This window comes from Heloderma suspectum, chromosome 5, assembly GCF_057233095.1.
Source record: "Heloderma suspectum isolate Gila_16-S chromosome 5, 16-S_ref, whole genome shotgun sequence".
NCBI lineage: Eukaryota > Metazoa > Chordata > Lepidosauria > Squamata > Helodermatidae > Heloderma > Heloderma suspectum.
Genome location: NC_139462.1, coordinates 34,490,735 through 34,515,537, shown reverse-complemented (window position 1 = coordinate 34,515,537; position 24,803 = coordinate 34,490,735). Strand labels below are relative to the sequence as shown.

The following is a 24,803-nucleotide window of genomic DNA, read 5'->3' as shown; positions in this document are numbered from 1 at the left end:
CCAGTATTGTTCTAAGCATACTTGCAAGTATATATTGTATTATATGATATAACATTACATTGTATTTTTAAATCTGCCCTAAAACAGACCTTCTCTGGGCAGATTATATAAAGCTAAAAGAATAAAATCTGATACAAAAACAACAAACAGCGCAGGAAAAGCATGTAAAATATAGAAAAACAGCCATCAAATCTAAAATGCCTGGGAGACAAGAATGCTTTTTGCCCGGTGCCAAGAAGATAACAGTGTAGGCGCCAGGCAAATCTTCTTCAGTTATGCTGCATGTGAATGTTCTCGCCCAGAAGTAAATGGAAAACAAGATTGTAGCAAGATAACACCGTTGGGGATGTGTTGAAACTGGGTCATATCCAGGAACATACGCAGAAGTACCTTGTCCTCTTATTGAGCCAAAGTATATTCTCCAGAACTTGAGTCACTGAAATTAGGATTGCTTTTTGGGTGAAATGTCTAAGGTGCCTAGCTCATGGCCAGATGCCCAAGCAAAATCATTCCACAGCCAGTGTTGGTTGATCTTTCCCTGAGAGTTGGACAGGCATCATCCTAGAAGCTTCTACCTTTATTTTTTGACATCCAGAATAGGCTCTTTCCACATTTTAACATTTGTTAACCTCTCCCAATCCTGTGTGACAGGGTTGCAAAACCTCAGGCTCAAGGGCCAAATCTGGCAATATGTCCTTCTGGGTTCCCTAGAACAGCAGTCCCCAACCTTTTTGGCACCAGGGACCGGTTTCGTGGAAGACAGTTTTTCCACGGACCGGGCGGGGGATGGTTTCGCTGGTGGACTTCCAGCCGCTGGGAAGCAAATGGCATCCACATGGCAGACACCATTTGCATCCCTGTTCTTTGCAGTAATAGGCCACATAAAGATTTATGTAGCCGATTACTTGAAGAATAGGGATGCAAATGGCATCCGCTATGCGGACGCCATTTGCGTCCCAGTGGCCGGAAGTCCGCCAGCGGCCAGAGCCAGCCAGCAGCTCCGCAAACTCGCCACAGAGCGGAGCTGGCTGGGGCCATCAAGGATTCCAGTGGGGAGGGACGGATCAGCTCCTCTCCCTGCAGATCCCCTCAGACCCAAGTCAGGGGGCTTTGCACACCCCTATGGCCCGGTTTCTAACAGGCCACGGACCACTACTGGTCCGTGGCCTGGGGGTTGGGGACCCCTGCCCTAGAAGACCATGTCCCCTTCCCCTGGCCCCACCCCTTTCTCCAACCACTGACTGTTTGGTGGTTTTTCAGCTTCTGCATGTTTTTCCCCATTCTAAAAGGTTGAAATGACTCTCCTAAGGCTTAGTTACCAACAGTAGGAGCTTAATGCCAAAATAGGCTGGCATTTGGGGGCAGGGTGTGTATTGCCCTACCCTCTTTTGCCTTTGGCCTTACCCACCACTAGAATGCACCCTCCAAGAGCTTCTCCAAAATGGAATTCAACCCTTGGACTGAAAGAGATTGTGCACTCCTGCTGTATGAGTTATTAACTCTGCAGTAAGCCCAGTGAGTGGTCCGAGAACACCAGATACTGCACATTACTTGAAACTGTAGGTATGGACTTGACGGATGGAAAACCACTGCAAGCCCAAGATAATTTTTAACAAAGAGTTAAAACCGTTAAGAGTTAAAATTCTTAACAAAGAGTTAAAACAGCACTTGGATAGCATCATTCATAGGTTATGAAACTGTTCTTACACTATGGCCACCAAAGGCAATCTCATAGGAACTCCATCACTCAGCTGTTGCCATGAGATACTTCCTGTCTCAGGGCATCCTGAGATTGTATATTTCAAGGGTGGGTGGGTGTTATCTGGTTGCCACATGGTAAAGTGTTACATTGCAATTGTCATAGGCTGACTTACTGTATAAAGATCATTGTCCAAAGGGAACATTATTACAAGGTACAAAGAGAAGTGTGAAAGCTCACTAATACGAATGAAACTTTGTAGCTGAAATCTTCCTCGTTCAGATTGAGGAAAATAGGAAGCTGCCTTATTCTGAGTCGGGCCATTGGTCCACCTAGCTCAGTATTGTCAACACTGACTGGCAGCAGCTCTCCAGGTTTTCAGGCACGATTCTTGCCTGACCCTATCTGGAGATGCTGGGGATTTAATCTGGGACCTTCTGTAATTCAAAACATGTGCTCTACCAATGAGGTATGGCCCTTCCCTAGATTTAGATTTTCTAAAGTTCTGTCTCTACTTTTCTGTTGGCTTAACAGGAAGTAATTGGTACCTCTGAAACTTGAACAGTATATGATGCCTGAGGACCTGGTACGAACACGTCTCTAAGTCCCACTGAAATTCCAGTAGAGCAATCAGACTAGTCTGCAATATGAATCCCACAATGTGGTTGTGCACCAGTGCAAAGGTTGATTTATAAACAGCTTCCTGGATTGTGCCAAATCATGCCAACAGACAGGAGCATTTGATAAAAGCCATAAATAAAATTAAAGAACTCATGGGAAAAATTAAAATGGCACCAAAAATACTGACGTTGCAAGCACAATTTTTGTTTCTTCCAATATTCTAATTACAGATCCTCCCCCCCGTGAAGCTTTTATAAATTTATTGCTAAATGTTAAGAAATATTCTGTTAAATATTTCACAGTACCCCCCCCCCTTGTCTTCTTCCAGGGGTAGCAGTAGTGTTGGTCTGGGCCGTGGTCTGGTCTATTACAGGCCCTGAAAGTCTGCCTGGAGGAAACCTCTTTGGAATTTTGTTCCTCTTCTTTTTAGCTGTCATTGGTGGTAAAATTATGAGCCTAATTAAATTACCTGGCCTGCCGTCACTTCCTCCCCTTCTTGGTAAGTATATTATCAGCTATTATGCATCACCTTACTGTTACATAGACTTGATTTGTAGACACAGTAGGGAGGCTCATCCATCATCAGAGATTATAATGCACTGATGGGAATTAGGGTTGTAAATTCATTCATTAGATTAATCAACTCTAGTAATTGATTAATCAGGGAGGAACAAATCTGGCTCGCCTGGGATCCCAATCTGGCCCTCCAGGTTTCCCCACATGGCCATACCCTTTCCCCTGGCCCCACTCCCTTTACCCCAACTACACTTTGCTTGGTGATCTCCTGGCTTCTATGTAGTTTTTTCTCCCCGTTCTAAAATGTTGACATTCCTCATATAAAGCTTAGTTACTGGCAGTAACAACTCCAAGCTCAAATATGCTGGTATTTTGGCTCCACAGCTCTTGGCCCAGCCCCCTTTTGCCTTTGGCCCACAACTGGAATTCAACCCTGAGAGCTTCTCCAAAATGGAATTTGGCCATAGGACTGAAAGTGGTTCTGTACCCCTGCTCAGTGTGAATCCATTCCCTTAACAAACGTTTCCATTGGGGATCAGGCACAGTCAAGCTATCCTGTCTAAGCTATTTAAAATGGTTCAGAGATATTCTTGGCTCTTGACAATTTCTTTGTTCTCACCTCCTGACCTCTTTTGGCACAGGGGCACCTTACATGGGGGAAAAAGGAAGCACTTTTAGTTAGAATGAGGTAGGTTGCTTAATTTTTAAATCCCAGTAAGATCTTGATAACTGTATTGGTAGATTAAATCAGGTTATGGTCTTGTAAATGAGGGACTCCGTTGTCCTGCTTATAGTGGCCTTGGGTAAACCTGAGATGCAATCTAAAGAAAGTTGATCATATTTAAGTTTCATTAAAAACTTAATGGAACTTAAGGGATTTAAGTTAGTTGGATCAAGGTCACTATCTTCTTGCCTAAGCTAGCTCATCAAATTTTTGTGATGCTAATATGGGATAACACACCATATGCCATCCTGAGTTCCTAGGACAGCTTTACTCAACTTGACACCCTCCAGGTGTGTTGAACTACAAATTCCATCATCAGCACAGTTGGACGGTGGCAGATTGGGGAAGGTTGTCCTAGGAGAAAAGGTGGAATACAAATTTGAAAAATTAGATGAGGGAAAACACATTGGATTGTGCACCAGAGGTCAGGAAATCGGACTTTCTGTTAGATGTTAGGACCCATTGTTCCACTGCATGATGGGAGATATTTGGTCCCTCTTATGTTTTTTGTACAGGTTGTATTTTGTAAGGGTGGAAGACTTACCATTGATGGCATCTAACTTTATTTAGAACTTCCCAGGTGTTTTAGCCACCTCTGATGTAAGGTCAATAAGATGCCTCTCTTTGGTTTTTTTTTTAGGAATGTTGCTTGTTGGATTTCTCCTCAGAAATGTCCCATTAATCAGTGACATAGTCCAGATCAATGTGAAATGGGGAGCTGCCCTGAGAAGTATTGCACTAGCTATTATCTTGGTTCGGGCTGGCCTTGGCCTTGATGCAAAGGTGGAGTAACAGAGGTTCCTTGCTTAGCAAATGCAAAATTGTGTGCTCAGGAAGACTATGTTGGGGCCTAGTTCCCACTGAAGTGGCAAAGCTGTGTCCGGGCTGTACCACTTCAGCATGCAAGTGTGGCGCTGACATGATTGAATGTTTCTCCAAACAAAAATTTTCCACCATGTAGAAAAATAGCAAATTGTATTTAGTGCCATGGTTTCCTGTGGGGATGGGGAACCTTTCTCAGCCTGAGGGCCAAATTGCAAAATCAGGAGGATTTCATCTGTGGGCAGGGCCAAAGTGATTCTTACTATTTTAAACCTACTCAAAGACAAGACTTCTGCAGGTCTACTCAGTAGTAAGCTGAGTAGCTTACTACTGAGCAGCATCTCTCAGCAGCACTTCCAAATAGCATCATAAATGTAAAGCTCTGCATGTCTATTCACGACTAAGCAGGTATCCTACTTGCAAAATGCACACCTGTTCTGTGCAACAGTTCTTCTGCCTTGTAGAATGCGCACTGCAAAATCTCTGCAGCAGCTTGATCCTTTGCAAGGTATTTAAAGGTTAATTTCCTTTAAATATCCTCTTACCTTGTGTGGTGCAGTGTGGGGTGGGTGAGGTGGGATTGAGCTGGCCAGAAGGGTTGGAGATTCCCCATCATTACATCATGTTTAGCATTACATCCAGATGAGGCCAATGTAAAATGAGCTTACAGGAGAAAATCCTCAGTTCTACCCCCATTTCTAACCCTACATGCTCACTTGCTAATATTCTTACCACAATTTCCTGTCCCAGCTTTCCCAAGTAGTGAGAGCTTTTGCTGATCTCAGGCAAAGAGATAAATCCTGCATCCTTTAGATGCAAGTAGCCTCCTTCTATATTATATTATGAAAGTTGTGCAGAGCAGAGAAAATCTCAAAAGGTTTTCTTCTGCAGGGCAGTGAAAAATGATTCTACTGATTTGTCAATGTGTTTATCTCCCAGGCTCTGAAAAAATTAAAGGCTGTCTGCTTAAGATTAAGCTTGGGGCCCTGCATCACTGAAGCATGTACAGCAGCTGTCTTGGCCCACTTTCTCATGAATCTGCCTTGGGAATGGGGATTTATGTTAGGGTAAGATACTTTTTCAGTGTTTCTTTTTCTTGAGCTGAAGCTGCCTTCCCTCTTTCATGAAGGCATTGACTGAGTGCATGCCGCATATTTTGTTTTCTTTTGTTTCTGTACCCTAATATAGTGGATGTGAGTTCTGCCCTCTAGTGATACTTGCATCCCAGTCTTAAAACACAGGAGGCAAAACCCTGAGCCCTGCACATGCTGAAAACTTTTAGGCATGCACACAGAATAACACTGTTTGGGATGGTGATTAGTTCTGAAAGCCACTTGCTATGTTTTGTTAAAATTAGGGTTGCATGTTTAATCAATTAATCACCTAAAAAACAAAACCCAATTTGATTGACTAAAATGGTGACCCCAATTAACCAGTCAGTGGATTTTTTTTAAAATACATTTTTAATACAAGTACTTTTAGTGGGGGCAGCTGGGGACGGATAGACAGACAGGAAATAGGAAGTGCATCTTAGAGAAGGCATTTTCCCCTGTGTAAGAGAGGATTGGAAATGCTTCTTCTCAGGTTCAATTAGCAATTGCTTGCATTTTAAAAAAGTAAATAACTGGTGTTGCAGAAGGAACAGTCTGGACTGGGGCTCCGGTAGAACAGGTGTAGGAGGCTGTGATAAACGGACCCCACCTCACCTCTTTTTCTGGAAATATATTTTAACAAAGAACATGTCAGCTGGTCAGGTTGTGATAGATCCCAAAATCCATATTTGGGTACACATTCCAGGCTGACTTATCATTATGCTAAGTAGGGACTGGAGAAACCACCTGGTGGAGGCATAATCAAGTCCTCCCAGGCTATTGTTTGGTCAGTTTGAATTTTCCCTCTCAGAGTTCTGCCCAGATCTCCTAGAAATACCTGCACTGTGGAGCCTTTTCTTTGTCTTTCATATGGTTGGCAAAGAATCAAGGCAACACTTTTCTATGCTCTGGAGTCCCAGGGGAACACTCCATCCCACAAATAAACTGCTTTGGTGAATTACTCTTAGGGCTTTCCTACATGACACTGGGTTTTTTGTTTAATCTATTTTTATTTTATTTTTATAAATGAAATAAACACTACCAACAATATAATCAAAATCTTCAGTTTCCAACATTACAGTATTCTAAGGAAAAGAAAAAAGGGAGGATAGCAAAAGAAAGAAGAGGAAAAAAAGAGAAAAAACAGAATTATATTAAACTTCAATAAGAACAAACCAAATATCCAGTCTTATAGCACAGAAATAGAAGCAAACACTCCATTTCCATTGGCTATAAATTACCATTCAGTTAACACATATTAATAAACATTAAAGGTTTAGCCAACAAGGAATAGTAATTAATAATAATCCCATAATGATAATAATAATACTAATAAAAAGGGGGGAAGAGAAGTTTAAGAAAAGGATAAAAACAGGAACAAATCATTTGTATATTTTAAGTAATATATCTAAAAATATATTTATATGTGTACGCACACGTAGACACACAAATATGCACTCTACATGACACTTGATTGTGCTGGATCTACTTTCCATTTTGTCACAGGATTGAGATCCGAACTCTACACAAAAAAGCTTTTCCGCTGCATAACCTATAGGTAGAAGGAGAAACGGAGCCATTTTCCCTCGTGCTAAAATAATAGCCCATTTTCCCTGTTGTGTAAAAACAAAAAACAGAACCTGGGAAAGTGCTCTGAAAAAAGAAAAGCAAAACTGGAGGATCACGACATTGTCTAAAGAGCCCATAAACAACTGTAAGGAATCACGAGCAGCACACAATAAATGCTTCCTGGTGTAGAAACGCTCTTAGAATCCTGATAAGTGAGTGCCAGTGAGCTAGTCTGATGTTTCATTTTATTTTTAAAGTGACTGACTATTTCTGAACTTCTGTCTGCTTAGTTCTTTAATAGATATATTGGGTTGTATCCAATGTTAGTCTGACTTAAGTCCCATTCATTTTCCTGGGTCTACTCTAAATAGGATTAACACTGAATACAACCAATTGACTTGGAAACTGGAGTTGATCTGATTCTCTTGCCTAGCCTGGGAGTTGACCTACCCATGTGCTGGACTGCTTGGCAAGCACACTAACCCAGTTGTTAAGGAGGTTAAAAGAAGCTTTGAAAAAGGGGCCTTTCCTGAAAAAGGGCCCCCTGAGATAAAGTTAAATTAAGACTGCAGGGCAGGGGTGTGTGGGGGGTGGTGAATAAAAGGTTAAAGCCTCCTATCTCCTGCCAGGGTTTGGATTGGGCCCCTTGTTACTATTTACATACATACATACATATATGGTGTTTCTACTTGCATGAATGGTACCACACATCAGTTTTGCCCCATGCTGATACATGTGTCATCTAAAACAAAACAAAAAAGAGCCCTGGATGCAGCAGAGTTGTGTAAGCAGACCTCCATTCATGCAATGGGGCATTCCTGCCCACTTCTCATCACTGTAGGCCCCTGTAGTGTTAAAATTTGAAGTGCAGATGATCATCATGACAGTCCCCATAGCCATGCCCCCAAGAAAAGTCCAAAAATTTGGGCAGCTGCACTTATCCATATCAACAAACCAGTTCTAGCCATTTTCATCTCCCTCAGGAGCAGGTCTTTTGGAAAAGCTAATAGGTCTTAGGGAGACAATAGGGGCCATAGCTCAGTGTGATAGAACACATGCTTTGTATGCAGGAGGTCCCAGGTTCGATCCCTGACTTCTTAAGGTAGAGCAAGCAAAGACTCCTGCCTGAAAACCCTCAAGAGCTGCTGCCAGTCAGTGTCGACAACACTAGGCTAGATGGACCCATGGTCTGACTCAGTATAAGGCATCTTCCGATGTTCCTATGTCTTAATTGCCTGTTCAAGACCAAGCCACCCCAAAATACTTTACAGTACAACAGGGATCGCTCACAACAATATGTTGTTGCTGGGAATATCCATTCCCACTCCCAGCTACTGTGGGCATTGCAGCTAACTTCAAAAGGCACAGGAAAGCTGGGGTTATCAAAAAGTCCCAGCACTGTCACCCTGCAAGCCCACCACACCACTGCCCCTACCACATCATTTCCTCTCTATTTCCCAGAAAGCCTCCTGAGAATGAGGGATCTTCTGGAAGGATGGAGGGTGTAGCACAGGGGGCTGCAATGGAAAGCAGGAACTGGAAAAACTGGGTGTAGGCACCTTGCTCAGAAGACTCTACTCATGTAACTCTAGAGGAGGCTGTAGCTCAGTAGAACGCATCCTTTCTATGCAGAATTTCCCTGGTTCAATCCCCAGCATTTCCAGGTAGGGCTGGAAAAATTCCTGCCTCAAAACTCTGGAGAGCCTCTGGTAGTCAGTGTCGACAGTACTGAACTAGATGGACCAATGGTCAGACTGGTATAAAGCAGCTTCCTATGTTCCTAGATCCAAAGCAAAGAAAGGAGGCATCTTTGAATAATTGTTTTATTTGCAAATTTATAAAAACAATTGGTTAATCAACTAAAACTCATATAATTAACTTTTTTTTTACTTAGGAGATAGCCCTAATTAAAATTAACAATTTTTTCCTCAGGAAAATAAAACAGTTCTACAAACCACATGCATCTTTTACCTCTCGCTAATGCTGTCTTGATACCTTTCAGAAATGTTAATTGAAACTGTGTCTGCCACGGCTGAACAGAGCTGCTTTGTTTGCATTTTTTGTTACACTGTCAAAAAGCAGACACAAGTCCTATTTCAGATATAACTCTTGCTTACATGCAAATTGTAAACATAGTACTTTGACCACTGTACACATAGGGCCCTATTCACATCTTTTGCATTAAGCATTAATAATCATCAAGCACAGGAAGGCAACCAGCTTCTACTGATGCAACCAGAATCACTGGTTTTTCATCCTTCAGCCAATATGGAGCTGGTTGGAATGTTGCATAATAGCTTGTTTGGTGAATGGCACTGCTGAGGATTGATATTCAGGTGATATACTAGCCTTACTTCCCCAAGCAGGGAGAAGCTTTCCTGGGTTTGATTTGCTTTGGAAGTTTGTCACCGGAAACTTACTGCCATCCTGTAATATATGAGTTTATTTACAAACATATAGGTTGAACATGGGTGAAGGCACATAGCTTAAACACTCCATCAGCAAATCCTACTGCCCCCCCACCCATCAGATCTTCGAAGGGGCAGCTCTCCTTGCAAAAAGATGCTTTCCAGAGCCCCCAAACCACCCCTTCCCCTCCTTCTCTGTAGCCTTTTTCAAGAATTCAGAAGTCTATGCTTCCTCACTTTCTTCTTGTGAAAGAAAAAAACACAAGAATGTGTTTTTTAAAAAAATGTAAAACAGAATTTTCTTCTGTTTTATGAGTTGGAGAGCATACTGTGGCTAATGGGATAGGGAGTAAGTGGAAGAAATGTCCACAAATGGACATAAATAACAGCTTGGTATTGTGTGTTCAGATTTGTTCTAGGTGCTGTGTCTCCTGCTGTTGTAGTCCCTTCAATGCTGATTTTACAAGCGGGAGGATATGGTGTTGACAAGGGCATTCCAACCTTGTTAATGGCTGCTGGAAGTTTCGATGACATCTTGGCCATCACAGGTTTCAATACCTGCTTAGGAATGGCTTTTTCTTCAGGTACCCTGACTCTCCATAGAACTGATGAGCCACATCAAAGCCACATGCCTTTCTTGCTTATGTGGTAGTTTATTACATTCAAGTGGTGTATGACCTGGGTGTTTTACATTTAAAAAATATCCTTCTCCACTTGCAGTCTGATGTACTACCAGAGTCGTTGACCTGGTTTGCAGATAATGACAGCTCAAAGTAAAGGTGGAGTATGGGTTGTTGTTACAGATGATCCCTGCACTATGGTTTAACCATAGGTGTTAACCACAAACAACCCAGAATTCACAACACAACAACAAACCATGGGTTCTCTTCATGGGCCGTTTGTGGTTAACAACCCATAGTTAAACCATAGTGCAGGGTTCACACATAATGGCAACCCACAATACAGCAACCAGCCACAATTCACAACAGCCCATACTCAGCCAGTACTCTGGGTTGTTGTTATGAGTGAACCAGGCCTTTGTTTGCAACATGTTGGCCTGGTTTGCACATAATGACCTGGTTTGCCCATAACATGTGTGAACCCAGAACTATAATTAACTACAGATTGTTTAACCACGAACAACCAACAAATGGTTGGTTAGTTGAATAGTTGAACCCATAGTTTGATTATGAACTCTGAGTTGCTAAACCATGGGTTGTTGTTATGTGTGAACCCAGAACTGTGGGTTGTTCATGAGTTGTTTTGCTAGGCTAGAGAGATGGCAGGCAAGAAAACCAGCTGCTCTACATGCTGGTACTACATTGCCACAAAGGCATTTGGGATACGGAGGGAGCTGGCGAAGGGAGAGAAAACCAAACAACCCAGGAACTGACCAAACAACCAGAGGTTTGCTCTATCATCTGGCAGCCAAATTGTGGGTTAATTCTGGGTAAGGCAACAACCCATGGGTTAATTAAACCATGGGTTGTCGTTATGTGTGAACCCAGAACTGTGGGTTGTTCATGAGTTGTTTTGCTAGGCTAGAGAGATGGCAGGCAAGAAAACCAGCTGCTCTACATGCTGGTACTACATTGCCACAAAGGCATTTGGGATACGGAGGGAGCTGGCGAAGGGAGAGAAAACCAAACAACCCAGGAACTGACCAAACAACCAGAGTTTTGCTCTATCATCTGGCAGCCAAATTGTGGGTTAATTCTGGGTAAGGCAACAACCCATGGGTTAATTAAACCATGGGTTGTCGTTATGTGTGAACCAGGTCAATGCTAACCCATGGTATGGGTTGTTGAATTCTGGGTTATCGTGATGTTTGAATGCGGCTGTGGTAACAAACCATAGTTTGCTAACCATTAACAACCCTAAAAGAGAACCCATGGTTTGTTGTTGGGTTGTAAGATCTGGATTGTTTAAGCCATGGATCATCATTACATGTGAATCCAGATTCATAGGTTGTTTTCCAGGCTACAGAGGCAGCAGCAATAAGAAAACCCAGCTGCCCTTCATGCCAGTACCACAGCACCACAAAGGAATTTGGGATATGGGGGGGAGCAGACAAAGGAGGAAGAAAACAAACAGCCTAGAGATTGAGAAAAGAAATCATGGTTTGTTTTGTCATCTGCCAGACAAACCCTGGATAGGGCAACAAACTATGGGTTAAATAAACCATGGGTTAGCGTTATGTATGAACCAGTCCAGTGAGGTTTAGAGAGGGAAATTGGTGGGAGGCTGATCTTGTGTTGCCTTCTCCATTCTAGTTATCTAGGCACTAGGTTGGAGAAGGCTGCCATAGGAAGTTAAACTAGAAAGCTTTTTGATTCATCCCCATTTCATTGCCTTACCTTTTGCAAAATGTTAACAAGGGTATTAGATATTTTCTCTGGCAGCTGAAACCATGCTTATAAAGTGCTAGCAGGGAGAATGCACAAAAATCCTTTCAAATCCTTTTCTTCTACTTTTCCTAAACAGGTTCCACCCTTGAAAATATCCTCCGTGGTGTGCTGGAAGTTGCGGTTGGTATAGCAACTGGTGGCCTTTTGGGAATTTTTGTTCGTTACTTTCCAAGCAAGGATCAGGTAAAGAAGAAAACCTTTTGAAAATTATTATCAACTCTTGGAAGCATGAGAAGCAGAGAATGCTTAAAATTATCTCTATAATCTTGCTGAAAATAATTAAAAAGTGTTATTTTCTTTTTTAGGGTAATTATAAGGTAGATTCCTAGCACATTTGATTTAAAGAATGCAAATTCATCACATTTTATTGTTTTCAAGATTTCTTCTCATCTAAGGAATGGCATTTATGAAGATCCCTGATTTCTTGTTTTTCTTCCTTGATCCTAGGAATTACTTGTTTGGAAGAGAGCATTTTTTTTGATGGGCTTGTCTATATTTGCTGTTTTTGGCAGCATATATTTTGGTTTCCCTGGAACTGGAGGGCTCTGCACAATTGTCTTGGCATTTCTGGCTGGAATGGCATGGTCTGATGAGAAAGTAAGTGTCCAGTTAATACACAGCCAAGAAATCACTTGGATTCCAAAAGGCCAGATTTTGTGAAACAGACTTTGACAAGTTGGATGTGCAACAAAATGGTGCAGTATGGAGTACTTCTGTTCAGGCTTCCACCTACTCCATTCCATTCCCCTCCCCTCCCACATAGTTTTCCCCAACACACAGCATGACTCACTTGGATTTGGGGGGTTCCCCCCTTACATTTTTTTCTTAAATATTTTTTATACTTCCTGTTCCCCCAAACTTGCTGATAGAGCGCGCGCTGTCTCGCTCTCGTGTGTGTATGTGTGTGTGTTTGGGTACATAAGCAATGTACCCAAACACTGACACAATCTTAGGTCTGTGGAAATAGAGGGAATGATGCCAATAGTATTGCTTTGCAGTAGCTGGTTATTCTTAGTTAGGCTTAGCAAGGCAGATACACTTCTGTACCTGCACTGTGATGTTCATTCAGAGACCACTGACTTGTCTGGACACATCTTTTCATTCAGACACAGATGCAAATCCTTATCAGGTACTAACATTTGGTGCAAATGACTAAAGCTAGACCAGGCCCCGTGCATTCTGGTGAATAGAGGCTGAAAGCAGACAATTATACATTCAAATAACCTATTAAACGATTAGCTTAAAAATAATTTTAGCTTCAGCAGCATTTGTGGTGTTGATGTAATTTCTAAGAGTCCAAGGTTATCAAAGTCCCGTCTCTCCATGTCATTTCTGAAAATTGATGTTGCCATCTTTATAAATAAAGGTAGAGTCAAGCTTTCTAGGGTTAAGAACAAGAGAGTCAATGCCTTGACTGGACCAACTCATTTTTTTTTTTAATTGCTATTATGAAAGAGATTAGTTTTACATGTGCCACATTCCTCTAGCACTAGTGGGCAAGAATTCTTGTAATGCTTCGTGTTTTTGCTCCTTTTTCCTGCAGAAGGAGGTAGAAAAAATTATTGCCATTGCCTGGGATATTTTTCAACCCTTTCTCTTTGGTTTAATTGGAGCTGAAATATCTGTTGGGACTCTCCAACCTGGAACAGTTGGTAAGTCTTCTAGGAAGAGGTATGGCATTTAGTGAATTTGTGGCTAACATCTTTTGAGGCATACTAATAGAGTGCCTTTTCCCAAGGTGGGAAAAGTTGCATTTCCCTAAGCAAAGTTAAAGGAAGTTGCTTATATTGTTGTAACCCTTATAACAAGAGAGCCAGTGTGGTGTAGTGGCCAGAGTGTTGGACTGGGAGCTGGAAGATCTGGGTTCTAGTCCGCACTCGGCCATGGAAGCTCACTGGGTGACATTGGGGCAGTCACAGACTCTCAGCCCAACCTACTTCACAGGGTTGTTGTTGTGAGGCTAAAATGGATTATGTATGCTGCCTTGGGCTCCTGAAAGAGGGAAAAAGGTGGGATATAAATGTAATAAATAAATAAATAAATACCCTATAAGGTAGGGGTTTTTATTTATTTATTACATTTAGATCCTATCTTTTGATTTAATGATCCTCAAGACAGCTTACAATAGGTTGTAATACTATACATTACAGTTACTGAGGTCGTCAGATGAGGTGCTCCTGTGGTTCTGCAGAGCAGAGCCTTCAGTGTGGTAGCTCTGTGGAATTCCCTGCCTCTAAGTGTCAGGCAGGCACCAACATTGTTTTGTTTCTGGTGCCTGCTAAAGACATTTTTATTTTAACAAGCCTTCCCCGATTGACTAGCCACAGTTTTTATTTGTACTGGGTGTTTAAAAAAAAAAAAAAATATTGTGTTTTGTTCCGTTTATCTTACTATTCATTGCTCTGGAATCTGTTTAGATGGGGAACAATGTATAAATGTTGTAAATAAATAAATATGCATATGTATGCACGTACCCACAGACACACCATCCCCAGTCCCATACAACCCCCAGCCCTTATTCCAGGAGTGGGAATGTCAGCCCAAGGGTCAAATTCAATTTTGAAGAAGCACTTGGGGAGGGGGAGGCACAGTCCAATGGTGGGCAGGACCCAAAGCAAAATGGGTGGGGCCAGAAACCTGGGTTATTGTAGCTTAAAGCTCCTACTACCAGTAACTAATTAGAAGAGTCATTCCAACCTTTGAAAATGGGGGAAAAACTCCACAAAACCTGGGAAACCACCAAACAATTGGTGCTTGCAGGACAGGGGGTGGGGACAGGGGAAGGGGGCATGAACAGCTGGGGAACCCCAGAGGGCCAGATTTGGCCCCCAGGCCTAAGGTTCCCCACCCCTGCCTTACTCCCTCAATGGATGGGACCAGATTGTGCTTCTTTTCATCCCTGCAGTCCCCAGTTTCAGGGAAATGGAAAGCAAATTCCCTTTAGCTGTTCCTTCTCTGGCTGATGAGTAGGGCCAGACTTGTCTTCTCTTTGCCATGATGTACTTTTTCAGACGCAGCAGGTGCAGTCTCTCAATGACAGTTTTTTCCATATTGCAGTTGGGGAACTGAGGATGGAAGAGACTAACTTCCTACAGGTCATAGAATCATAGAATCATAGAATAGTAGGGTTGGAAGGGGCCTACAAGGCCATCGAGTCCAACCCCCTGCTCAATGCAGGAATCCAAGTCAGAGCATCCCCGACAAATGGCTGTCCAGCCTCGTCTTAAAGGCCTCCAGTGTGGGAGAGCCCACCACCTCCCCAGGTAATTGGTTCCATTGCCGTATTGCTCTGACACTCAGGAAGTTTTTCCTGATGTTCAGCCGGAATCTGGCTTCCTGTAACTTGAGCCCATTATTCCGTGTCCTGCACTCTGGGATGATCAAGAAGAGATCCTGGCCTTCTTCTCTGTGACAACCTTTCAAGTACTTGAAGAGTGCTATCATATCTCCCCTCAGTCTTCTCTTCTCAAGGCTAAACATGCCCAGTTCTTTCAGTCTCTCTTCATAGGGCTTTGTTTCCAGTCCCCTGATCATCTTTGTTGCCCTCCTTTGAACCCTCTCCAGCTTGTCATCTTACTGAGTTCATAGCAGGTGCAAGATTCAAACTGGGCACTTAATCATTTATACCTTAGAATTACGTCACTTAACGACATTGGCTCTTATAAACTGTCATCCAACTAAAAGCTTCAGAATTGAACTCTTTTGTTCCCAATTGACTCTATCAAATGCTAACAACTAAGAATTTCTTTACCGATTCAATTAAATACTCCAGTATTTCAAGACTGATTATTGATGTAAGGATATCAGTCAAGATATGGCTTTGCCTGGTCCTGGGATTCTTAGTATATGCAAGCAATTGCTTGCAAAACTCAACTGCTTGGCCTCATGATCACTCTCATTTTTGTGTTTGTCTCATATGGGCTGGAAGGGCCCATACAAATTTTGTTAAAAATTTTGTACGAAGATAAAATTCAGCAGAGGTTACTTGTCAGGAAGGTGTATCAGTTTGACACTAGGTATCCTATCGATTTCACCCTCAATACTTGAACAATACTCTGAACTCAGAGGCTTACAAGCATCCAGTGCAGAGCGGGAGGCACAGCAGAGGAATCATCACCTCCACTGTGGCTCCTGCTCTGCCTTTTAGCTAGATGGGCTTTTTCATCCATCAAGCTGGGGCACCGTGGAGGAGGAAGGAAGGTGGCTGAAGAGGCCTGGGGCTACTACGTAACCCAGCCTCTCCAGTCCCCTCCCCTCCCACAGAAATGCCACCTTTACCCCCTCTCTGAGGTTACTTTTGCAACCTTGGAAAGGCAGCCAGCATGGTTCTCTCTGCGCCATCTGCAAGGGGAAGGGGGCAGGGAACCTGGATTCGTGGCCCCAAGGTTGGAGCACAGTTTCCAACCATGGAGCTGGGAATCTGAAAAATCCTACGTCCCCTCAAATGCTTTCGAGGGGGCCATAGGATTGCTCCGTTTGTCAACTGTAATGAACAAAAACACACGCCTGCCTTCAGTTCTTGTGTTAAAGAAGGAAAGGCTGGATATAAACAAACAAACAAAGTAGTGCTTCCATGAATAGATATACTATGGAGGGCTTTGTCTGCAAAAAAGAAATGCAAAGTTTCTACTTGCAATTTCTCCATCTGAACAATATTTTACTGTCTCCATTAACCAGGAAATTGACATGCCTTTTGTTTATTAATAATATGAGGAAAATATTTGTGGATTTTTCTGAGAGCAGTAATGGAAGTATATTTCTCCACTGTAGGACTTTGTGTGGCTACATTGGCTGTTGGACTGACAGCCCGAATTACGGCCACATTCCTGTTGGTGTGTTTTGCTGGCTTTGAGATCAAGGAGAAAATATTTATTTCACTGGCATGGATCCCCAAAGCAACTGTACAGGTAGAGCATGCCTTTACAGCAGACATGTATATTCTGCAAAGAAGGGGTTAACTATACAACATGATGTACTGCTGTAGGTGAGGAGGACAGTACTTGATCCTTGCAAGCAACTTGAAAATAATTACCTTATTTAACCAAGTGCTCATCGCCCTCTGTATTTCCTCTTTTTTTCTTCCCTCTTTTCCCCCCTATCTGTTGTCATCACTTTGTAACAAGAAACAGAAATACAGTTGCCTAGAAAAGATGTAACATGCCCAGTCCCCTTGCTGTGGTTGGGAGATCAGGAGGGTGCTGTGAGCTCTCATGCTTCCTCTTGCTCCCTCTTACCATGGTCAAATTGCCTTCTAGCCTGGATTTGCAAACCTGGTTTCAAATTTCCTGTTACAAGGGCAGTTCTGGTTAGTATTAACCATGGGTAGCAGTAGATATACCACTATATAACACTACCACTCTCCTAACAGTGGTTAGGATATTCATCTGCACTAGGCTAGTGAGTGAAGCCAAAGCAGCCACAAAGATGGATCAGACGGCTCAGCTTTCCTCATCAGATACAAGGCTACCCAGAAGCAGCAAGGAATACAAATCTAAAAATCTGTGGCCAGGTCCAAGGCTTACTCTCTGTTCTCTAGATCACACCAGCTCAGTTTATCAGTATAAGTCACAAGTGGACAACCTGCAGCTCATGTACCACATGTAACCCTAGGAGGATAGAAGAAGAGCAATGTTGGATCAGATCAAACACCTATCTAGTCCAGCATTCTGGGGGATTGGTTGTTTCCCTGAGCCACCCGGTAACTATCTCTTCTTCTACTAAGGTAGGCAAGTCCAATCCATCTGGAGCTTTATAGGTGGTCTCTTTGAATTGTGCTCATAAGGCTCTTGAAAGCCAGTTAAGATCCTGAACTATTGCTATAGTTAATGTATCCTGTGATTTGTTGAGAGATCAGCTGGTACATACTACAAACTGCAGCCTTTGAACATAGGGGCTGCCCTTGAAAACTGAAGTCTGTTACAATAATCAAGGTTTCAAGATACTTTAATGCTCTTCCATGCTCTAAGACGGGGTGCAGAATCTCAGCCCAAGGGCCAAATTTTGTTTCAGAGAAGCTTTCGGGGGCTGCATTCCAATGGTGGGCAGGGCAAAAGGGATAGAGTCAAAATACCAACGTATTTTAGCTTCTAGCTCATACTGCCAGTAACTAAGCCTCAGGAGAGACATTTCATCCTTCTAGAATGGAGGAAAACTGTACAACAGCATGGAAACCACAAAATGATTGATGGATGGAGGAAGGGCTGGACTGGAACTCCAGAGGGCCAGATTTGGCCCCTGGGCCTTACGTTCTGCACTGCTGCTCTAAGAAGACAGACCTGTTAAGTCTTCCTCCCATGAGACCTTCCTTGCACTTCCTGTCCCCTTTCTTCCAACCCTACTCTGAACTGGGAAGTTAAGATACTTGTTTTCTTAATAATTATAATTGTTTTTGTCTCCTGTCAGGCTGCAATCGGCTCTGTTGCTTTAGATACAGCACGAGGTCAAGAAGATAAGATCTTGGAAAAATATGGCATGGATGTCTTGACAGTTGCTTTCCTGGCAATCCTCATTACAGCTCCAATTGGAGCTCTGATCATTGGTCTGGCAGGGCCCCAACTTCTTCACAAAGCTACTGAGACAAACACTGAAGAAGATCATGGACCTAGAACAAGCGAAGAAATGGAAATACATGGACCAGTATAGAAAAGTAGCAGGAAGTACCTCAGAATCTCAGAAATTGGTATTCTAGGCCGTTTAGGAACCATAGTGCTCAGTAGTGGCCTGCAGAAGTCTGAAGATGTATGGAATACATTGCAGATCCTGTAAAACAGCTGTTCAAATAATGGTAGACAAATATGAGCCAGTGTGATGTAGTGGGTAGAGTGTTGGACTGGGAGTCGGGAGATCCAGGTTCTAGTCCCCACTCAGCCATGGAAGCTCACTGGGTGACTTTGGGCCAGTCACAGACTCTCAGCTTCACAGGGTTGTTGTTGTGAGGCTAAAATGGAGAGGAGGAGGATTACGTATGTTCCTTAAGGAAGAAAAAGGCAGAATATAAATGTAATAAATACATAAAATAAATAAATGATTGAATTAAATCAGCATCCACATTTTTCTTCTTCCTTGACATGAGAATTCTGAAGAACAGCTGTCACAAGCAAAATGCATAATTTGGACATAACTCTTGGCTATTAGAATATGAATGGCCTGATTTGGATATATGAGTACCAGCCAGCAGGAAGTATTTGAGATGGCTCCCAAAAGGCAATAAAGTCTTGGAGCAGAAAGATATACAGGACCAATACTGGAAGCATGTAACCAGGAGTGAGATCATGGATTTTGGAACAGCTGGTAAGAGCGCAACTCTATCACCAGTTTTTGGTAGACAAACTCCATATATTCTGGTATACAGTCTTTGTAACAATTCTGCACCATCCTAGGGTACAGATTTTTCTTCTTCCATATTTAAAACAGAATATGGCCCCAAAAGCAAATGTTGCAATTAGGACTTAAACCCAATTAAAAGTAATATTTCAGTGAAATCCTATCCATCTCTCCTCAGAAGTAAGCCTCACTGAGGTCAATGGGACTTACTACCAGATAGGTATGTACAAGATCCCAAGTTTCAGTCAAAAATCCTTGATAAATTGCATATATTTTATTTAAAAAACAATTATTTGTTTTTAGATGATGCAGGGCAGCAGGTATCATCTTAGAAGAGGCATTCTCCATTATCCCACACACGAGCCAGAATGCTGTTCTTGCTATCTGAAGCTTTTATAGGTACTTGTATCAAGAATAAATGTTCTTTTTAAAAAAACCAACCAACCAACCACCTACTGCCTGATGAATCATGGGTATTGTTTTTGTTTGTCATTGTGAAATGTGAGTATTCTGAGATGATCGAACTTACGTCGGTAGCAGTAAGAACACATCTTGCCAAAGTATGGAAAGAGGCTAATGTTACAACCTTCACAAATTTATTTACTAGATTATGGAACATAGCAATAATGACGAAAATTAAAGCTTATATAAGAGCATGGGAACGTAGGGAACTGCCTTATACTGAGCCAGACCACTGGTCCATTTATGTAGCTCAGTATTGTCAACACTGAGTGGCAGTGGCTCTCCAGCGTTTCAAGCAGGAGTTTTTCCAGCCCTACCTGGAGATGCCGGGGACTGAGTTTGGGACCTTCTGCATGCAAACCATGTGTTCTACCACTGAGCTACAGCTCCTCAAACAATTTAATGGCAATCAGTATAATGACAGTCAGATGATTAGATTCCAAAATAAACTGTTGTGTTTATTTTTAGAAAAAGTACTTTGTATTTTCCAGACCCTAAATTGTTAAAATGGAAATATACTTTGGAACCATGTACATTTTTCTATGATATGTCTTACGTATTATTTGTATATGTATTATTTGATACGACAAAATGTAAATAAAAACTAATTTTGCTACTCTGACAGAGGTTAAACCATATCAATCCCGTCACTTCCAAGAAAAAGGGCCATGAGAGGCCTGTGTGGCTCAGTGTGGCAACTCAGTTCCCACTAACTCGTAGCAACGGTAGCCTACACTGATTAACAATGAGCATTGCTTCATTAGAAGTTTTTTTTAAATCAGAAACAAAGTTTCAAAATTTGCAAATGAGCAATGCACGTTTGTAAGAACAACAAAAACCCTTAATTCAGAAGTGTAAGAGTTTAAAAATCCAAAATTAATGTCCCTTCTCACCCTCTCAAGGTTAATGCACCACTTTATCCAGGTTGTTCAATCTCTAACAAACAGTTAACACTGCAAAGATTTTTTTTCTTCATTTGAGGCCATTACTAGGCTATGCACAGTATACAACCATCATCACGCTGGCTAGCTTATGTATCTTGTCCCCCTGCTTTTCAAGATCCTGCACTAGAGCGAGGATCCCATCTAAGATGGCCTTGGATGGCAATACAGAAATTAGATCTGTGGGAACCCACATGTTTCCTAGAAGGACCATGGTTCATCAATACCTGCAAATTAAGAAAAACTCTCATTAGGGTTTTTCTACTACTGTGGTTTTTTTTATCTCTGCTGAATTCTCTAATATTAGAGATACCAAACCATCTTGTTAGAATTAATTTCCCTCTGCATGTTGACACAGAGTTGTGAATTGGTTTAAGTTGTTAACTGCATAAGGGAATCCATTCTCTACCACATCAGTTCACCCTGTATGACCTACATATGTAGATGTATACCATATATCAAAAATCATTTATAAATCGTGCAGCTGATTCTCTAATCTTGACTCTGATCAGTAGGTAAGCAGCGGGTTAAGTAGTATCAGTGGGTCAAACGTTACCCAGATGTTCCCAGGTCATATTTCCATGTGCCTCTTTTTGCATGTTCCACACCTGCCATGATCCTCAACATATTCTGGTTAAGGAATGGGCATATGCCTTCACATGCAAACTCTGATGATACGTAATGATTTCCAGAGGGGCAGCCATGCTAGCCTGCTGCAGAAAAAACAGTCTTGTGGCACTTTAAAAACTAACAAATGTATAAGTTTTCATGGACCAGAGTCTACTTTATTAGATGCATGGAATGTCATCCTGAGCTTGTAGATATATACATCCATGGGTATAAGGAAAAAGAATGTTAGCAGTGAAGTTGGAATAAAATGCAAGAAACACAATGATAATTACACTTAAATGTAAGTGAAATAATTATAGTGATCAGGCACAAAGCAGTGATAAATACCCTGGCATTGGTCAATATTTAAGGAAAAATCATTGTCCCACCCCCACAATGCAATTCTGTGCATGTATACCAAGTTAAATGGGGCTTACTCTTGGGTTATATGGAATTATAGCTTCACACACAATGTGCAGAATCTGATGACTAGGGGAGGAAAGTCCTGGAAGCATTCAGGCACCTCACTAAACTCTGCCTTCGTTCTTTTGAACTTGAACTGGCACATAATCTTTGCCAAGCTGGAGACAGATAGGCCTCTAATAGCACATCTGAAAATAAAGATGGTGGGAAGACGGCTGCTACACTCAATCCTCTCCTTCACATTTATTTCCAGAAGGAGGCTAAGTAGTCTAACACATCGTGCCAGTATGTTCCCTCTTGGACACTTGTTGCAGATTGCTTGGTAGAAATGATAAACAGGACATTCCTGAATAAATGGGGGGAATGGGGTTGGCTGGGGAACCCTGGGAGTTGTCGGACTTTTTTCTGTCTAAACATGCACAGGATTGGACCCTAAATGTGGAACATCATGGTTCCACATGGACCCATGGCCCGGTTGGAGTCCACCAGGAAAAAAGCCTTCAGTGTGGTGGCCCCCTTCCTGTGGAATTCCCTGCCTTTAGAGGTCAGGCAGGCGCCAACATTTGTGTTCCTTCCAGCGCCTCCTGAAGACTTTATTTCAAGAGGCCTTCCTTGCACAACCAGCCGTGGTTTGTTAAATTCCACTTTACTGGGGTTTCTCTTTTTAAAAAAAATGTTTTTAACTCTTTTAACCTGCTGCCCTTTCTTTTACTGTGTTGTTCACCGCTCCGAAATGTTCTGATGCGGAGCGGTATATATTGTAAATAAAATAAGAAAAAAATCAGAAAATGCCTAGCGAAACCCACAGCCCACAAATCAACAACTACCCCACTATACCTCGTCATCCTGATACGAGAAGGAATTCTCAGTTCTTGAGCCGAGGTTCAGGAGCAGCTCTATGCGGCGCCGAGTTTAACTTGGGGTGTCACGAATGGCAAGAAGTGTTTTGAATATTGTCTTGTTTTTTACTGCCTGGAAGGGGGAGAGCCGCTAGCAGAATTTTCTGCCTCGAGTACCAAGCTAATTTGACTGCCCTGGAGCAGCAGATGTCCCTTGAGTGGGGGCAGCAGAGACGCCATTTGCTGCTCTACCTCAGGCAGCAGAAGGCATTGGGCCGCCCCTGCGTATGGCTGGATTTTAGAGAGCAGGAAGGAAAGCCGGGGGTCGTGTGTACCGTAACGGACGAGCAGTCCCTCGTTTTGGCGCCCCTCCGCCCAGACACGGGCTGGAAGGGCTTTTGCCCTTCGCGGCGGCCTGCCCACGTTTTAAATGCGTAGAACCGAAATCGTCCGTCCTGAAACGCGGAAAGGGACAGCCAGGCCGCGCTACCTGCTCGTCGTTTCCCGACAGATTCCCTTCACAGAAAACCGAGTCAAAACTGAACCCCAAAGGGGCCCGTCATCTACGCCCCGACTGCGGTGTAGCTCTGGCGGTTCGTCGCGCCTGAAGATCCTGGTGGTCTTAGAAGAGTGGAATAGTGGGGCTGGAAGGAGAATAGTAGAATCTATCTGACAGGCGGACTAGCCGAGCATTTTTCAAAATATATTTTGAACTAAATGTTTTGGCTTCTGCCCTTGTCAGCACATGGCGGCGTTACACAGGCGGCATTTTTGTCGCCTGGGGGCGTGGAAGGCGCAGCTCGGTGAATTTCACTAACTTCGTCAACCGCCATCCACCCAGCGCCAGCGCTCGCCACAGCCTCACGCCAGGGCCGCTGCAGGGAGGGGCCGTGATTCCCGGGCGCGGCCTCGGGGCAGAAGAGGGGGGGACTGGGGAAGGGACCGGAGCAAGGCAGGCGCCTCCGAGGCGGCTCTGTGGCCTGCTGCAACGGCCAGTTGGAGTGAAACCGGCCGGCGGGAAGGCCTTTCCGCCGCTCACCGGCAGGAGGCGGGAAGGCCGCCAGCCGGGGATGTAGAGCCAACGGCGCTCGGTCAGTCCAGCCCTTTCTTCTCCTCCTGCCCGGGGTCGGCTATTCGCCGCACCTGCAGGCTTCCCCACGTTAGGTAGGGCTTCTTTCCTGGCCCGTCGTGGCGTGAGGGCGGCACGGACAGCTTTAGCGCAAGCCGTCTGGGCTTGAAATCGTTTTACAGCGCGGCCCCGCTAACGTTTTCTTAAGGTAAACACTCCCGTTGAGTTCAGTGGGCCTTACTCCCAAATAAGGGTGGCTAGGATTGAGCTCTGCAGCCCAATCCTAAGCATGTCTACTCGGGAGTAAGCCCCACTGAGTAATTCCCAGGTAGATACCCCAGTGAGTAATTCCCAGGTAGATACCCCAGTGAGTAATTCCCAGGTAGATACCCCACTGAGTAATTCCCAGGTGCATAGGGCTACAGTCAAACAGTGTGTAATCCTAAACATGTTTACCCAGAGGTAAGTCTCCTTAAGTGCAATGGATTTACTTCCTAGTCAGTCCGTTTGGGAATGCACCTTTTCCTACTTGGGAGAGCCCTGTAAAGGGTAATCTTGGCATGACCCTTTTGAAAAGAAATGCGAAGCTCTTGAGGTGTTCGTTTACAAACAGATCTGCCCATGTTCTCTCTGTACAGGGGAAGTGGCAGATGCATATTGCCCTCCAGATGGGTTGGACAGCAGCTTGCATCGTTTCCAGCCAGCATGGGCCATGTGAAGGAAGGTGGGGATTTCTGAAATGTTCCAGCTTGGAACACTTCAGTGTCTCCCGCCCAGGGATGCTTTGAAATGTTCACTGATCCAGGAAGTTCAAAGCTGTTTACAATAACAAATACACAATGTAAAACTAATAATATAATAACATAACTCAGCAAGAACATAACAGCCGCAGAAATGTTGGAAGTAATATTGGTGGCAAGGGCTGGAGTTTTTTTTAGCATCCATTAAATTTTCTGGTATATTCCCTGGGGCTGTTCATTCATAGATCCTAGTGGCAACTAGAGATGTGAGGGCCTGGAAAAATATGGTGGGGGGGGACTTTTCCAGAGGACTGTTCGTGAGGTGTGTATGTTTTTTGAAAAATTGGGAAAATTGAACAGCTTTGGGTTATGAAATATTTTCTTTTAGAATTTAAGACAAAGTATATATTTTTACTCAGCCTTTACTCCCCCAAAATGATTTCTAAAAACTAATAATACTTTTACAGAAAGACTAGAGATGTACAATGTCTGGAATTAATGAAGCCATGGGGGAAATGTTTTTTCATCCTCTCTGTAAG

The 24,803-nt window shown here is 43.1% G+C and overlaps 2 protein-coding genes across 5 annotated transcripts in view; both read left to right on the top strand.

The window, feature by feature from the left end:
• Positions 1–20,278, top strand: part of SLC9B2 (solute carrier family 9 member B2) — a 33,962-nt gene extending 13,684 nt beyond the window's left edge. Inside the window, exons 4-12 of one of the 2 annotated variants that reach the window (XM_084855741.1) lie at positions 2,649–2,819; positions 4,201–4,343; positions 5,322–5,449; positions 9,859–10,034; positions 11,935–12,041; positions 12,306–12,455; positions 13,402–13,510; positions 16,629–16,765; positions 18,261–20,278. In XM_084855741.1, the coding sequence (XP_084711867.1) occupies positions 2,649–2,819; positions 4,201–4,343; positions 5,322–5,449; positions 9,859–10,034; positions 11,935–12,041; positions 12,306–12,455; positions 13,402–13,510; positions 16,629–16,765; positions 18,261–18,500 (1,361 nt within the window). In that variant the 3' untranslated portion in view covers positions 18,501–20,278. The remainder of the gene's footprint in view (positions 1–2,648; positions 2,820–4,200; positions 4,344–5,321; positions 5,450–9,858; positions 10,035–11,934; positions 12,042–12,305; positions 12,456–13,401; positions 13,511–16,628; positions 16,766–18,260) is intronic. The other variant, XM_084855743.1, reaches the window with a different exon arrangement.
• A 2,246-nt stretch (positions 20,279–22,524) lies between these two features.
• The window catches only part of LOC146343765 (sodium/hydrogen exchanger 9B2-like), a 35,154-nt gene continuing 32,875 nt past the window's right edge, over positions 22,525–24,803 (top strand). Inside the window, exon 1 of one of the 3 annotated variants that reach the window (XM_084855740.1) lies at positions 22,525–23,732. Coding sequence is in view for 1 of the 3 variants with exons in the window: in XM_084855738.1 (XP_084711864.1) it covers positions 23,973–23,986 (14 nt within the window). In the remaining 2 variants the exon portion in view is untranslated. Of the gene's footprint in view, positions 23,987–24,803 lie in introns of all 3 variants that reach the window. The other 2 variants (XM_084855739.1, XM_084855738.1) reach the window with 2 other exon arrangements.